The sequence below is a fragment of the Fomitiporia mediterranea genome, assembly GCF_000271605.1.
Source record: "Fomitiporia mediterranea MF3/22 unplaced genomic scaffold FOMMEscaffold_7, whole genome shotgun sequence".
NCBI lineage: Eukaryota > Fungi > Basidiomycota > Agaricomycetes > Hymenochaetales > Hymenochaetaceae > Fomitiporia > Fomitiporia mediterranea.
Genome location: NW_006760392.1, coordinates 2,831,038 through 2,846,640, shown reverse-complemented (window position 1 = coordinate 2,846,640; position 15,603 = coordinate 2,831,038). Strand labels below are relative to the sequence as shown.

Below are 15,603 nucleotides of genomic sequence, written 5' to 3'. Positions count from 1 at the left end.
CTGAACGATAACGTGTGGAAATGCTGAGATCAGATGATGTTGGCGTTTTCTTCACTCTCACTTGTGTCCCTCGCATTTTGCTTAGCAGTACTAGTATCCCGTTCATGCTGAAACAATATGTCTGACTCTGACAACAAGGCTTTCATATTGAACTATGCTCTGAGCACGACGTTCGGGCAGAGGCCCATTCCTGAGTGTGAGCACTGGAGAACATACATTTCTTTTTTGCTTCCCCTTAATGGCACCGATCTGGTTTACTATCCGTAGTGGCACCCGATGAAGTGCTTATAGAGGTAAAGAAGACAGGTGAGTTAGCATTGGCGAATCAGCTCACTTTAATGCTTGATGAATATGATCCTGATGTGCAACAGGAATCTGTGGATCTGATGTTAGTGGAAAAGACCAACTCCGGGGATTAATTCTGAACTCTGAGAACATAGATGCATTCGTATGCAGAAGGACGGCTCGGACTCATGGTCGTAACTGAGCCACTGGTGAGCCGACATCTCCTCACTAGAAGCTCTGTTTTGATGCTAAAACCTGCCTCAGGTCCTCGGACACGAATCGTCTGGTACCATCGCGAAAGGTAAAGATCCATACAAGGACTGGCATACCTTGCTCGAACTCAGCTGTTGGACATAGTCGGGTCGAACGTGAAAAATGTGAGCGTCGGAGATCGCGTTGCGATGGAACCTGGTGTGACATGTCGCAAATGTGATGAATGCAAGAGTGGCAAATACGAGGTCAGTATTTTTTACGGTCTGTATCCCGAAAGCGGAGAAGCAAAGAGCTGATCTCACTTTTGTCAGCTCTGTCAACATATAGCCATTGGATCGCTTCCTCCACACGACGGTACACTCAAGCGCTATCATAAGCTTCCGTCGGACTTGACATATAAGCTTCCTGATCATCTTACCTTTGAGGATGGGGCTTTGGCAAGTCCCAGACGTCTTAGAGTTGTCATGATGATCTCTAAACAGTTCACTCAGATGGAACCATTGTCGGTCTCAGTCCACGCAGTCTCATCAGTAGCTCATCTACGAGCAGGTCAGAATGTTCTCGTTTTTGGTGCCGGGCCAGTCGGACTCCTATGTATGGCAGTTTCACGTGCACTTGGTGCAAAGCGTGTCATCGCAGTCGATGTTGTTCCGACCCGGGTTGAGTTTGCTTCCACTTATGCTGCTACAGAAGTATTTTTGGCGCCTGCACAATCTGGCGAGGATGCAATGGAGTATTCCATGAAAACAGCAGAGACGATTAAGAGTACACTAGGAGTAGAAGACAGAGGACCAACGAGTATTGACCTGGTTATTGATGCAACAGGAGCGGTGACATGCATTCAAATGGCTTTCATACTGGCAAAGGCTGGCGGTACTATTGTACAAGTGGGTGACAAAGATCTCCGCTTTGTCCTACATTTACTAGAGCTTGATACCTGTAAAGGTCGGTATCGGAGCCATGAAGGCGGAGATCCCCATCGGTCCGGTTTTGATGAAAGAGCTTACGTTCAAGGGTGCTTTTTGCTACGGAGTAAGTTGAAGTCTTGACCACGGTTGACTAGTATTCCCTATCTCAGGAACTTTAGCCAGGTGATTACCCGCTTGCAATCGCCCTTGCCTCCTCGGGAAAAGTCAATCTTAAACCGCTCGTAACGCACAGGTAGTCACATCACCTCTTTTCCGCTTGTTCTCACTGAACATCTGGCCACACAGGTTCAAATTTGACAATGCAAATGAAGCTTTCGAAATAACTCGCGCAGGAAAAGGTGTCGATTCTATTGGTAAAGTCGCGAATGTTATCAAGACGATCATCTCCGGGCCAGACGTCGATCCTGCTGAGCCTTGAAAGAACGTTAAGTATTTTTGAAATTGACCTGTGGGAATCAATGCGAACGAATTCATTCGCATTAATCTTCCGCTCAAGTTGAAATAAGACTATTATGATCATCAGCTTACTGTGGCTTCTAGTGTGCTATTACCGTACAGCAAAGAATAGATTTAACATCCCAAGAAGGCATATCTAACGGCTTTAGGAGATGTCCACGTAAAGCACGTACAGCATATTACACCCATCACTGTCATCTGGTTCTGCAACCATTTTCTATGATTTACATCAACGAAGACTATTATGTACGAGCAACCATCACCAGCGTTTTCCGTCTACGATTTCAAAATCTGGGTCCCAGGAGTGGAAATTTTAGGAGTGGCTGATCTTTGGTTTCAACGCAGTCGGAACAAAGCGGGGATGAACAATTCCTGAAACAACGTCAAAGGGTGATATTCCCCTCGGACAGACAGCGAAAACTTTGCCCTCTTGTACCCCAAGGGACGTTCGAGGCACATTGGAGTGGACTAATCAGGGAATAAGCGTCGCGTTATACCGTCTTCCGATCACTTCTACATCTGGAAGGCGTCGCTTTTTGCTCAAACTCGTACATCATCAATTTTAGATATTAACGTCGAGATGCACGTAAGAAGCCTGATGCACCACTGTGGCACAAGTGGCTGAATCTTCCGCGCCGTTGCACTTCGTTACCAGCACATCTCCTGACCGGAGATCATGGCACAACCCGCAAGGCTTATAAGCGCCCTTGGCCATTTCATCCCCTTCCCAAGTGCTCATCATGGAAGATGAAATAGAGCGTACAGCTGTCAATATTCTCATCGTAAGGGTGAGTCAAGAAACCTCCTTTATGAGGCACAACTAACATGCCGAGTTCAGTACTCCACAGGTGCAGAGATTTGCTCCTCTTCTAATTGATCACTCATTTAACCGTATCGGTTTTCCAGCAGCAGCGTTGACCGCACTGGTAATTCCTTATCCCATCCAATTCTGGCCCACTCTTACATTGCACATGCAAGCTTTACAACTATTTGACAACATTGGATATGGAGGTAAGTCGGTAATCACTAGGTGTTTTGAGAACGTTCACCTAGGCGTCATTCCAGGTTCAACTCGTCTGGTCACAGAGAAAGCTTTCATTAGGCCTCTGTCTTTTCCTTTTGAACCGTTATGTTCCCTTCATCACCGTGGCAATTGCATCTTACTGTACGTTGGCGATGTTCTTGATTATTATCATTGTTGCCTACTAAGTACTTTTTTTTAGATATCCTGATTGAAACAAACTTTGACGTATGTCCAGTAACCAGATTTAGTCATTTTATCCTTACTTATAGCACGTAAAGCATTGTAGACACGGGCTCATCTCATTTTCAGGTAATAGAACACTTAATATTGTGCCCGAAGCTGGTGTTTACCTTGTGCGTTCCGCAGTATTCTGTATTGTTGGACTACTATCGGCCGAATGTACGTAGTCGTTTAATTAGAACATCAGTCCTCGCGCAAACCTCTTAGTTAACAGTCATCTTCTTATTTCGAGCCGATGCGGTGTGGGGACACCGACGTTGGCTAAGAACATTATTGATCCTGGTATATTGCGTATGTCGAAGTCAGCGGCGCACATCGGCTGTTCACTGAGCAGTCTCAACATAGGGTACAAGTTTGGCCAGCATATATTTCACCGTCAAACACATCGCATCTGGACAAAGTAAGCTACTTCAGAACGTACATCTCGAACACGACAAATCTAACGGCTATTATGAATTACAATGCATTTAGTTATCCGAAGTTTGTTCTACTCCGGGTGTTTGTATTCGTTTTCGGTGAGAAACTGGGCCCTTTTGGTCTCGTTCGCAGTTTGCGATGTGTGTATGTGTACCGATTGTCTATCTGCTTCAAGTTGACAATGTCAAAATAGTTGCATTTGTTCTTCTCTTTGTCAAGAACCAGAGCGATGGTAAGTTCATTTGATCTTATATGTGTGTGAATTGATCCGCTTTCGACTCACGAGTGATTTTCAGAGACACTCGCGAAAACACGAGTCATGCGTACTCTTTACCATGAAAGTGGGTATAATATCATCCTTATCAAGCCATTTATCTGAGTTTTTTCTACGAGGTTTGATGTGTTTTGTCCTCATAACGGGTAGGAAAATTTAATTTCTGCACTATCAGAGATGAACCTCTAATCTATTGTTAGTGCTAACTGGCATTAATCTTGCCATGGAGCTCACCGCTTCTGTGCGTTTTCGGGCTAAAATTCAACACTCTTGCTCTGAAAGCACTGACATTCAATTTGACTCAATCTCACGTATAGCCAACACTTCTCGATGCATTCCTCGTGTAAGCAACCTTCTACCACTTAAACTTATTCATACTCTTCGTACTCGACTAACATTGTATCTTGATTTCCAGGCTAGAAGGTGTCCTCATCAACATTCTATGTTCACGCATGATCCTCGGAATCCGACATGCACACGAATTGACACACTGGCGGTGCTCTTTCTCGTCATTAGTATGAAGCTAGATGCATAATTGTAATAGAATACTTGTATATTAGACATGCTTTTCTTTGGAAGGAATCATCTTTTCCATTTGGTTGCTTTCCCGGATATACTGTGAAAATGAAGAGTGGGATTGGCTTACTCATTATGTTCTGAACATGTTATTTATTTATCAGCCAGACTGACTAATTTTGTCGGATGTACACAGTCCTGGAGAGATTGGACTCAGGAGTTACATGGCCTTGTATAACATTTGCAAGTGTACATGCAATGAACCATGTTTCTTTTGTTTTAGAGTGAAATTATTGTCATGGTTCAATTAGTTCATCTCTACTCTGTGACCTCGCTTTGGCAGGAGAAAGACAGCGCAACCGTAGACTCTTCCTATCGTACCGATATCCCACTTTACATCATCACGACTAATGCTAGCATGACACATTGAAATGGAGGCAAGGTACACTTTATATTGTTTTTCTTCATCAATACTGTACGTTAGTGTACACGTCTACATTTAGGTAAGCATCAAAGCAAGAGAGGCCAGTCTTTCTTTCTACCTTCTCTGCAGTAAGTCTATTAGTCTTTCAAGAGCAATTCGACAGAAATGTGACGAAGGGCTAGGCATTAGAGTGCAGAGTTTACTGCTGGAACATCTTAACCTTGGTGATGATGGCTATACATAAGGGCGCCGCGAGGATCAGTAAAATTTTCAGTCAGAGCAAGGGAACGGGAAGATACCCACATTCTGGATCAAGGCCCTGGTGCGGAATCTGTTCCTGGAGACCTCCACAGCCCTCCTTGATGGTGCCAATATGTGCAAATTTTGGTGTGAGGCTGCGTTCAAGGAGCCAGGACCCGAACTTCGAACCAAGCTACATACATCGGAAAAACTCATCAATATCAAGATCCAAGGTGATTGGGTTCAAATGAAACGTACACCAGTCTTCTGGTTCTGCGACTCGACGACCAGAATGAATGGGCTTGAACCGATTTTCTTGATCATTTGTTCATCGACAATATTCAGTGTTGGCTTATTGACAAGACCGACGTTGATGCCTTGTTGACGCAGACGCAGGACAGCATCGTACGCCCGGTAGAGCATCTCACCGAACGAGACGACGTAACCAGCGGTACCATCGACGATGAGTTCGTCCTTGCCAGGGACAAACTGGTAATCATCACCGAAGAACTTGGAACCGTCCTCCTTGAGGATGAATGGCACCTTCGCTCGCGTCGAGAAAATGAAGCGAATCCCGCGGTCGAAGAACACACGCTTGACGATGGCATCCATCTGAAGTGCGTCTCCAGGCATGTAGAGCCATGACTGACCATCAGCAAGGGAGTTGTCTCCGAAGAAGTTATTAATTCCGAAATGACAGGTGTTGTCAGCCATCTCGTCAACTATTTTGAAGTATAATCAGGGTAGGTTTCATATAGCTTACTTAATTCACTCACCTCCGGAATGCGAGAAATGGCATAGGACATTGCAGTTATTTAGACGTGCCATTGTAATTTCAGAAACGACCATCTCTAAAAAGGCAGCGAAAGTCGAGAAGACACCATACTTGCCCTCTTGGAAACCGAAGCCCGCGGCCGCAGAGAAGTTACCGCGCTCCATGATGCCAGATGGAAGGAACACCTCCGGATGCTTCTGGTGGATGACCTTAAGCCCAGTGGATCCCTCAAGATCAGAGTCGATGACCAGTACACGTTTGGCGTTCTCTTCCTTCGAATAGCCGTCGAGTACTCGGGAGACAGCTTCACCAAACTCAACACGCGTCGCCGCATTCTCGCGGGTGGAACCGACATAGATGTATGGAACGCTGGTTGGCTTGATATTAAGCAGAATATCGGATGCAACGGCAGCTGGATAGCCGCGTGATTCAAGATATTGAATCGCAGCCTTGACAGGAATCACATCGTGTCCATGTGGTGAACCCTCGATCGCGGCAATGCCAGGCGCCATCTTGCGTTTGGAAACGACTGCGGCCGGTCCATTGGAGCTGAGGATCTCATAGACACCACCCCAGAGTGCATCAATGTCTTCGCCATCAATCGTGACAACCTTCAGACCATGTCCTTGAAGGGTCTTACCAATATCGTAACCCTTAAGATATTGGCTTGGGTGACCAGCAATGGTCACATCGTTGTCATCAATAAAGAGCTTGACATTGAGATTCTGGGCGACAGCGAGACGAGCAGCTTCGGCGTCATTTCCCTCTTGCTGCGAACCATCCGAACCCAGGAGGAAGATTGTCTTGTCGCGGTTGGCAAGTGCAACGCCGTTGATCAGCGCCCACATGTGACCAAGCCGACCGGACGAGAATTTCACTCCGGGTGTGAGGCCCAACTCCGGGTGTCCCGGGAGCTTGGAGTGAGCCGCACGGTAGTGCAGAAGATGCTCGGCAGGTAGTGAACCCTCAAGTACTGAGAGTAAGTACTGAGTCGCAACACGGTGTCCTACGTAAAAAAGCGGTCAATATAGTCGTGTAAAGCTGGAACGTAATAGATTTGCTCACCAGCTTCATCGAATACGACCGGGTAAAACTTGTCGCTAAAGTTGAAGAGCGAAAGGAGAATGGCAACTTCGGGGACGGTGTCATACGCGCCACCTTATGACGAGGTGAGAATAGGCAATGAATAAATTTGCTATGCAGGCTATATGCGCATTTCAGAAGACGTACCAGTGTGCCCGCTCACACCACGTGCGGCACCAGTCGCAGTAAAGAGAACGATGGCATCTCGCAACAGCTGGATGTTGTCCTTGAGAGTTCTACGCTCTTCATCGGTGAGCTTAGGCTTGGACGGGTCGAGCGTGAGCCTGATATCGACGATACATCATCAGCAACAGTCGCAATGTCTACCTGTACAGTGGCTGCTCACTTTTTGAATTTTGAAAGGTCGATGGGGAACTTTGACTCTGCACCAGACATGATGGGTTGTATGTATGCGAGAGAGGAGTTGGTGGAAGTTGGTGGGGAAGAGCAACGAGCATGACACGGCTACGGGCTACGGCGACCTTTATCGACGGCTCGGCCCGTTCCTCGCCCATACCCGGGCATCCGTTGGTGCATGTGGGAATTTCCCACGTAATTTAAATCCGTTTATTTCCTCGACAGGACCTAGTTTTCTCTCATTGTCTTCAGCAATTTACTTGCAATTGCCTCAACCGTCTCACAATACGTTGATACTTGCTAGAAGCCAGTCATCCGGTCTCACGACTCATGGCAACTTCGAGGCCGTGTTTCGAGACCGTTGAATCTGTGGAAATAGTTAACACTAAATAGGAATAGGACTTGGTTAATTACTGCCTATGATTGGTCACTTCCCGAAGTTTGGACATGGATGTGAAGGCGACCAAGAACCTGGTCGGAATGATGATTCAGACTTGGTTATGCCGATAGGTAAGCACAGAGTGACTTCACGTGCGAGACAGGTGAACTACCATTTGCTCAATCTCGAATACTGTTTAGTTGGGTATGCAGCGCTCGACGCTGTCTGACTCTTTTCCGCGGTCAAACGACTGGGCCGATTTTGTGTACCTAATGGTGACTCCTATCCAAGACGGATGACTCTAGCCCACGTTCAAGTTCCAAAATAAGTCTTTCCTCCCGGATAGTTGTCCAACAAGCGGCCGTCTTTGAATGAAGATTGGTGCGGCCGTGCTCAGAGGTCGTGAAATAGTTTCGGCAAATCAGGAATCTCATTGAGTGAATCAACTCCCGAAATACTTTTTATACAAATATTTACTCCAAAGCTTCCGTGAACAATCAGTGGGTGGATGCAATCCTCCAGTGCTCTCTTGCAAGGTTGCACTATCCTGCAGGGCTTGTACACTGCGGACAAAATGTCTGGTTGGACTATCTCAGTATCAGATCTTGTACCGACACGTCCTGCCAGAAACTGCTGATCGATTTCCAATCTCTTGGACATTTTGACTTGTATTAAAGCTTGATCACAATGTAGCCTTACTTGTCCTAACTTCATTCGTCGTTATGGATTCCTCTGTACAGCCACCGCAAATAACAGGATCGAAGCGTGTTCTCGGCGGAACCGATCTTCAGGGACACTATCATTTTGATGCGCTCCTGTCATTTCGCAGGCTTGTCGTGCACTTATAAACTTTAACAACCATGTCTGGTCTTTTCATCCTCAACTCTGGATCACATAGTACAGTACATGATGACCGAACCGAAAAAACCCTTCCCACATGTCGTTGATCTGTCGAATTATGTTCTCCCTCCTCCTAGAACGGTGGGCGCCTGTCTTTCTTGATGCTTATGAATGTGCAAATTTACGTCTGCTCCATCCTGCGTAGCTACACGAGCTAGCCATGGTCAAGCTCTCCGCGAGCATCCGCGAGAAACCAAATTGGTGGTTGAAATACACTGATCCAGAGATCCGTGCACGCTGGCGGAAAGAGGCGCAGGAGATGGCTCTCGTGTGGATCGAGCGCGCGACAATGCTCGTCCCATTTGAGGATGCAAGCAAATACATTACTGGGGATCACGGGCAGGGAAGCATTTTAAACTCAACCGTAACGCTCACTGAAAAAGAGGTCGATTACATTCTTGATGAACTGGATGGCTATGCGAAGTTGCGCGAAGAGCAGAGTGGCATACAGGCAAGCATCGATAAGCTTCATAACTCTACAATGTGACATTTACTTTTACGTATCAAGGTTTCTTGCTTCGATGGCGTCTGGCATTCCGATAGACTGATCGGCAGTGATTTACTCGCACGTCTGAAGAAAGGTGTTGCCGTGTTGGAAGACGTTCCCGATTCCGAGAATGATTGGCATCCAGGATCGAATGAACAGGTTCTCGACCTTGTGCACCCGTCACTCTATTGCGTCGTCTACGGCCGTACTCTTGCGTACCCACGCACGAACAATACATTGACTAAGACAGCCGCAAGCCCTGCTCCATTGAAACCCCCGACTTTCGTCACCCTTGCACGGGAGCTATCCTCCCAGCGTTTCCAATGGTTGCCAACCGACTTTTCCATCGACGCAGAGGGCAAAGCGAAAGCTCTCAGTTACATCAATAATCTGCACCCATCACATATGGAGCTCTACGATGCTGTTGAGGGAATAATATCCGCGTTCGTCCCACTCTTCGAACGTGTATTAACGGACATGTTAAACCCCCTCCCACACCGTATTCCTGGGGAATATCTGCCGTTGAAAGAGGTGGATCCGAGGCATCCGCAGAACGAAGATGCCGAAGATTATTATGAAGAACTGGAAGGATACATAGATAATATCTGGGAAGAAGATAGAATTGTTGGATTACCGCAAGTGCCTGAAGAGGGGTACACGGGTGGGCGAGAAAAGAGGGACAATAACGTGTCGCTGCGTGGACGGACCATTCAGGTGATAGTCAAGCTAGCTAACATCCACCTTGTAAGTTGTAGCTTTACAAAACGTTGTTCCAAAATTTGACCAAGAATTTTTGTTTCTTCAGACTCCCGAGAAGCCCGAATACAAAGGGGGTTCATGGCACATCGAGGGAATGGGAAATGAGCGCATCGTCTCATCAGGCATCTATTATTATGAGCAGGAGTAAGACCGCTTTCCTTATTTACTACGATCCCTGTCTTAATTCTTCGTAGGAATATCACGGGAAGCGAGCTAGCCTTCCGTATTGCTGTGGACGAGCCAGAACCAGCGACGAAAATACAAGCCGATACTTACGATTACCATGCACACTACAAGACGTGGGGTATGATAATGGACTACGACGAGTGAGAACTATGAAGTTCTCTTTCAATTACACTGATACTTATGCCTGCTATACTAGCTCGACAAACCTTACGAACGTCGTTGGTGCGACGCCAACGGTAGAGGGAAGATGCCTAGCCTTTCCCAATATCTACCAGCATCGAGTTTCGCCATTCCGTCTTACAGATCCAACCAAACTAGGTCATCGTAAGATACTGGCTTTGTTCCTCGTTGATCCAAACCTCGAGGAACCAATCCCATCGACCTCAATCGTCCCTCCACAGCAGCAATCCTGGATTAAACAAGCATTGCATGAAGCAGAGCCGAGCACCTTGCTACACAAGCTTCCTGCCGAACTGTTAGATGCTATTGCGAAGCAAGCATCTCCGGAAGTTATGAGCGAAGAGGACGCGAAGAAGTTCAGGCTGGAATTGATGGAAGAGCGCAGTGCCCAGGAAAAGGACGATAATCGATATGACTATGACTTATACTCGCGTGTTTTTAACCTGTGTGAACACTGAACAGCTGTATTTGCGATATTTGCGTAAATTCACTGGTGATGTTTGTTACTTGGTGTACTAGCTGTTTCAGAGCCAGTGGATTCTTGGCATCACCACAATAGCCTGTGCTCGAGAATGTACAATAGTACCCACTAGGTGTTAGTGTAACATCGAAGAATCAGAATAATAAAGTCGTTTGCTTCGAACAAGGGCACTTTATTGATTTGTTAGTAGTAAACTTAAGCACTTTGCATTGTTACAGAGCTTTGCATCTTTCACAGCGTAGGGATATAGAGCGGAGCTCGTAATAATGTACGCATATACACACATTTTTCTGCAGACTGCTAATACAACGCAACGATTCAAGCAAATGTCTGGGGGGGTGGGGGGTCCAGAAGATGCACACACACCACATGTACCACCAACGATACCACCGCCAGAACTACCAAAAGGCAATTATACGCGATACATACCATTACTTACAGAAGAAGACATAACATATATAGGAAATGGGATCTATGTAGGCTCGATCGAGGCTGCACGCAAGAATTTTCTACGGGACAATGGATTTACTCACGTCTTAAGCATTGGGCAGAAACCCTACGAGGGTGAACCGTATGGATCATTGCAAGGCTTCTCATGGAAGTACATGGACGCTGAGGACGGGCCAATGGAAGATATCAAGAATATTTTTTGAGACTGCATTCCATTCATAGACGAGGGAACAAAGGAAAGACATGGAAAGAAGAACAAAATTCTGATGCACTGTTGGCAGGGTTACTCTCGTTCCACTGCAGTTGTGATTGCGTACTTGCATTACCGAAAAAAATTTACATGGCGCCAGGCATTCATGTGGGTTGCAAAAAGGCGGCCCCAGATACATATAGCGCATGGGTTCAAACGGTATATGGCCAGAAAAAGCGGTGTCAATACCAAAGCTGAAGATTTCAATCTTCCGGGTGATTCATTGGACCACTACAGTCGGATGGCGGCTCGATTGGAATACTTTAAAAAACCAGAAATCTCGTTCAAGGGTTGCAAGTTGGATCATACAGAGGAGCGCCAGCTTCTTTTCCCGAAGGAATAAGATATGAACCAGTAAGAAAGGCGGTACTATCCTGGTTTTCGTCTATTATTCAGAGAGAAGTAGGCGGTAGTAGTTTATGGAAAGTCGTGAGCCATTTGAGTTGGATGCTAATTTATTGTTGCACAAAATCCGATGAGTGACGAGTAGTTGAGAATTTCACACACTCTCCGACCAACCAAACTCTGGACGTGTCAAGATCACGTGCCACCAGTTAGAACTGTACAGCACTATTGTAACGCATGTGACACCACTGTGTGACTATCGAAATTTGCCGCTACTTCTGTCATTGTGTACAACTTCAAGACCAAAACGACCCCGATGGCTCCTTCAACGACGTACGTATTGCTTTACTTTGCTATATAACTTGCGTCTGATGATATTCTGATGACTCCAGAGTTCCGAGCGCTGCTGTGCGTATTTCATTCGTACCATGAAGGGTTGGAGTCATGAACTAACTTCGGTTTATTTTGACTTGTGTGTCGGGGAATATGGATAGGACATCGAGGTCCCGGAGACGCTCCTCAAGAAGCGTAAGCAGAACGAGAGGGCTCGGGAGGAACGCCTTGCTGCAGCGGCTGCAGCCCGTAAGGTGTGTTTCTGACTTGGTCTTGATCCACTTCTTCGATTCTTTGCTTTCGTTACTTGCTATGATGTATACGATTCGTTCGACGAATGGCTAGACTACCCGTCCATGTTGCCTTCAATTAACCATCTTTCGGGACTGATCTTTAATTTTTATTCACGCGTTCCATTATCGACTATCATTTACTGACTTACTATCTTCTCTCAGGCTCAAAAAGCAAGGCGCAAAGTGATCTTCAAGCGCGCTGAGGCGTACGTGAAAGAATATACCGCAAGGGAGAGGGAAGAAATCCGTTTGAGGCGTACCGCTCGTGCTGCAGGTGACTTCTACGTCCCAGCACAACCGAAGGTCTACTTCGTTGTTCGTATTCGGGGTATCAACGAAATTGCTCCCAAGCCTCGCAAAATCTTGCAGCTCCTCCGTTTGCTGCAGATTAACAATGGTGTATTTGTGAAGGTGACGAAGGCTACTCAGCAGATGCTTCGCCTCGTTGAGCCTTACGTTACATATGGGTAAGTTAATATTTTTTTGATGGCGAAAAACTCAATAACTAAATCGCTACAAACAGCGAACCGAACTTAAAGTCCATCCGCGAACTCATCTACAAGCGAGGATACGGAAAAGTGAACAAACAACGCGTACCGCTCCACTCAAACGCAGTGATCGAAGGTACACTCGGCAAACACGACATTCTCTGCGTCGAGGACCTCGTACACGAAATCGCAACCGCCGGCCCACACTTCAAGCAAGCAGCTAACTTCCTCTGGCCATTCAAGCTCTCAAACCCTACCGGCGGCTGGCGCGAACGCAAGTTCCGCCATTTCGTTGAGGGTGGTGATCATGGCAACCGCGAATCGAACATCAACAAGCTCATTCGCCAGATGAACTGAGGGGGATGGTATGAGTCTATGATGTCGTTCGACTTGGTTGTCATTGTTGAGGTTGGGTGGAAGGTAGCGTTGGTGTCGGCCGTGTGTGTATGCCTGCAAGCAATTTTATGGCTTTCCCTGTCTTTTTCGAGTGTATGCGCATCTATCGTGTCATGCAATCAATATCAAAACTTTTTCTCGGGAGGCCATTAGCCTCTTCTCTATGTAATTCAAACTGGTCCGCTAATGGATGGACGTTGAAGACGGGGACCAACACTTACAACTACATCTCAGCTTAATTGATGCCTGGTGTTGGGCAGCGAATACCTTGCAAATAAATACTTTCGGGCTATCAGCAACTGAGAGAAACTACTATGCAATTCCACAAAACGTTATAAATCGGAGGTAAAGGTTATTCCTAGCTTTATTGCATTCTGTTAAAGTACATGTACATCGATCAGAGAATATACGAAACAACGGGGGAGCGGAGATAATTGTCGAGTACAGCACGTGGTATTGATACTAAATAAGAAAATGCAAGTATAAAGGGGGATGGGCAGAGTAGTTGAAGGTAGGATGAGTACAGGAGACGCCTGAGTCCCGTTGAGGGTAACCTGATAGAGCACAATGAAGTGGCCCAAATCAACAAAGGACTCTGTACAACGCGACGGAATCTTCTTTGTGTAGACAGGGTATAGGAATAAATCGTCAGGAAGGTGACTTCGGAGGCGGCCCTACAAACTGGTGTAAGTCGAAAGGCGGGCAGACCTGTGATTTCTGCAGAGATAATTTCAGCAAACCGTTTGCCATCTCGCGAGATACAAGCTCACTTCTTGTTCTGCTTTCTCCGCTTTAACAGCCGCTAGTTTGGGTTGTGGCGGGGGCGTTTGCTCAGGCTCCGATTCACTCAAGAGGTCGCGTACCTGCGGTGGTGGCGCCCAACCATTGTCCCGCATTACCGACATGACCGTCGTCATCTGTCGTACATACAGCTCGATATGAGAAGCCGCGGCCTTCCCCAGATGATCTGTTTAATCGTAAAAATGAAATTGCATTTTTTTTAACATTAAGAATACGTCAGTGTATGAGAATAAAAGGGTCCAGACTCACGGAGAATTGCGCTGTTCACCTGATCGGCGACAGCCTCGCGGCGTTCCTGAGTTAAGTACTTCGCCATCGGACTTGCCTCGGGGACGGTGTATGCCAGTAGTCCACCAACGCTGTTCAATTCCTTACGATACACCTCTCGATCGCGCGTATCACGTAGTGACTCTACCGCGGCATACAATCTCTGCGCACGGTGTAAAAGCGCAGTCTGATGCGCGGAGTAGGCGTCAGGTGAGCGATCCGTGCCGGGAGGAGTGTCAGGCGTAGACATCGAAGCGGAAGATGACGAACGTTTCGGATCACCAGAGTATACGAGCGGAACGGTGCGTGCGGCTTCAATGAAGGCAAGAATGCGGAGATTGAGCGCTATGTGAATGGGTTTGGTCGAGACCTGTGACGCGTAGCGTAACCTTGAGAAAGGCGAAGACGCGCTCGGGAGTCTAGTGTGAGGTGCCGGTGCGGGGATATCGCAATCATTCTCTTGGAGTACGGCAGGAAAGTGTGTGTTGAGCAGCTGGGTGGCTTCATCAACGCGGCCTGAAAGGATATGGAGTTTGATTTCTGTTGGGTTGGGGAAGGCGAAAGGGGGTCTGAGACACGCTATCTATGTTCCTGACTCGAGATTGCTCACCTCTGCGTTGACGCGCAAGATTCAAGTCCTCTTCTGATAGAGTATCATCACTGTCTTCTTCGATCGTGTTAACTCCCTCCATCTGCTGGACGTCGTCCGTGTCCGTTACGGAAGCCGCGTCACCAGCGAGACCCTCCAGAATCTCATCCGCGTGTACTACATCAACAGTCTCAGATGCGAACGCACGCGCGGAATCGACATACGCGTTGTGCACTAAGTAGTCGAGTACTAGTTCTCGCTGAGAACAAGCCGGGGCGTGTATCAGTACTGCTGCTTGCAAGTCCCTCGAGTCACACAGCCTTAAACTTACCAGATATTGCGGAGTAGGCTCCACTGGCCTATTCATCCTTGCATCCAATGTGCTAGATGTATCTTTCGATCACTAGCTGCAAAGCTTCCTAGGAGGACAAAGTAACATGAGCTGGAGTCGTGGACAATGCCCAACCGTGGACGCTCAAGCCTCCATATGAATCTGCACGTGACCCAATTATTACGCAGACGTGATTTCCGGAGAACACCCGTTTAGGACACAGAGCAAATACAGCCAAATACTTCACAGTACTTAGATAAATTCCTATTACTATCGTATTAAGAAGAATGACAAGAGTCATAAGAAGAGCCCAAGAATTGGCGGAATACAGGCAGAGAAAATCATGTTAGACCAACCCAATATGAGGTCAACGAACAACTGGGAATTAAGCCAGCGATCAAGTAAAAGAGATATCCTTTGCCTGTCATCGTTTCATCCGTTGTAATAAACTCTAC

The 15,603-nt window shown here is 46.9% G+C and overlaps 6 protein-coding genes across 6 annotated transcripts; 4 read left to right on the top strand and 2 right to left on the bottom strand.

The window, feature by feature from the left end:
* Positions 1-117: 117 nt before the first annotated feature.
* Positions 118-1,845, top strand: FOMMEDRAFT_157646 (xylitol dehydrogenase; the record flags this gene model as incomplete). The annotated part of the gene is made up of 10 exons (XM_007267787.1): positions 118-196; positions 268-306; positions 372-388; positions 441-494; positions 550-586; positions 643-743; positions 810-1,385; positions 1,444-1,530; positions 1,586-1,659; positions 1,713-1,845. 10 exons carry the CDS (start codon positions 118-120, stop codon positions 1,843-1,845), a joined length of 1,197 nt encoding a protein of 398 aa, XP_007267849.1.
* A 778-nt stretch (positions 1,846-2,623) lies between these two features.
* Positions 2,624-4,359, top strand: FOMMEDRAFT_29449 (uncharacterized protein; the record flags this gene model as incomplete). Its single annotated transcript, XM_007267786.1, has 12 exons — positions 2,624-2,671; positions 2,862-2,894; positions 2,949-3,048; positions 3,107-3,132; positions 3,274-3,306; positions 3,327-3,547; positions 3,619-3,704; positions 3,740-3,796; positions 3,861-3,905; positions 4,039-4,079; positions 4,156-4,181; positions 4,254-4,359. 12 exons carry the CDS (start codon positions 2,624-2,626, stop codon positions 4,357-4,359), a joined length of 822 nt encoding a protein of 273 aa, XP_007267848.1.
* Positions 4,360-4,787: 428 nt separating this feature from the next.
* On the bottom strand, positions 4,788-7,327 carry FOMMEDRAFT_124898 (Thiamin diphosphate-binding protein). Its single transcript, XM_007267785.1, has 7 exons — positions 7,223-7,327; positions 7,024-7,160; positions 6,859-6,951; positions 5,795-6,799; positions 5,277-5,740; positions 5,082-5,211; positions 4,788-5,012 (listed from the first exon to the last, which is right to left on the bottom strand). Exons 1-7 carry the CDS (start codon positions 7,270-7,272, stop codon positions 4,978-4,980), a joined length of 1,914 nt encoding a protein of 637 aa, XP_007267847.1. The 5' UTR covers positions 7,273-7,327; the 3' UTR covers positions 4,788-4,977.
* Positions 7,328-8,521: 1,194 nt separating this feature from the next.
* On the top strand, positions 8,522-10,582 carry FOMMEDRAFT_29447 (uncharacterized protein; the record flags this gene model as incomplete). The annotated part of the gene is made up of 6 exons (XM_007267784.1): positions 8,522-8,593; positions 8,658-8,995; positions 9,056-9,743; positions 9,805-9,902; positions 9,953-10,084; positions 10,141-10,582. The coding sequence occupies 6 exons, from the start codon at positions 8,522-8,524 to the stop codon at positions 10,580-10,582; spliced, it is 1,770 nt and encodes a 589-aa protein (XP_007267846.1).
* A 1,359-nt stretch (positions 10,583-11,941) lies between these two features.
* On the top strand, positions 11,942-13,325 carry FOMMEDRAFT_124892 (60S ribosomal protein L7). The gene is made up of 5 exons (XM_007267783.1): positions 11,942-11,983; positions 12,043-12,058; positions 12,145-12,237; positions 12,439-12,743; positions 12,800-13,325. Exons 1-5 carry the CDS (start codon positions 11,967-11,969, stop codon positions 13,119-13,121), a joined length of 753 nt encoding a protein of 250 aa, XP_007267845.1. The 5' UTR covers positions 11,942-11,966; the 3' UTR covers positions 13,122-13,325.
* Positions 13,326-13,502: 177 nt separating this feature from the next.
* FOMMEDRAFT_141468 (uncharacterized protein) lies at positions 13,503-15,259 on the bottom strand. Its single transcript, XM_007267782.1, has 5 exons — positions 15,149-15,259; positions 14,839-15,076; positions 14,211-14,768; positions 13,931-14,127; positions 13,503-13,877 (listed from the first exon to the last, which is right to left on the bottom strand). The coding sequence occupies exons 1-5, from the start codon at positions 15,182-15,184 to the stop codon at positions 13,809-13,811; spliced, it is 1,098 nt and encodes a 365-aa protein (XP_007267844.1). The 5' UTR covers positions 15,185-15,259; the 3' UTR covers positions 13,503-13,808.
* Positions 15,260-15,603: the final 344 nt, after the last annotated feature.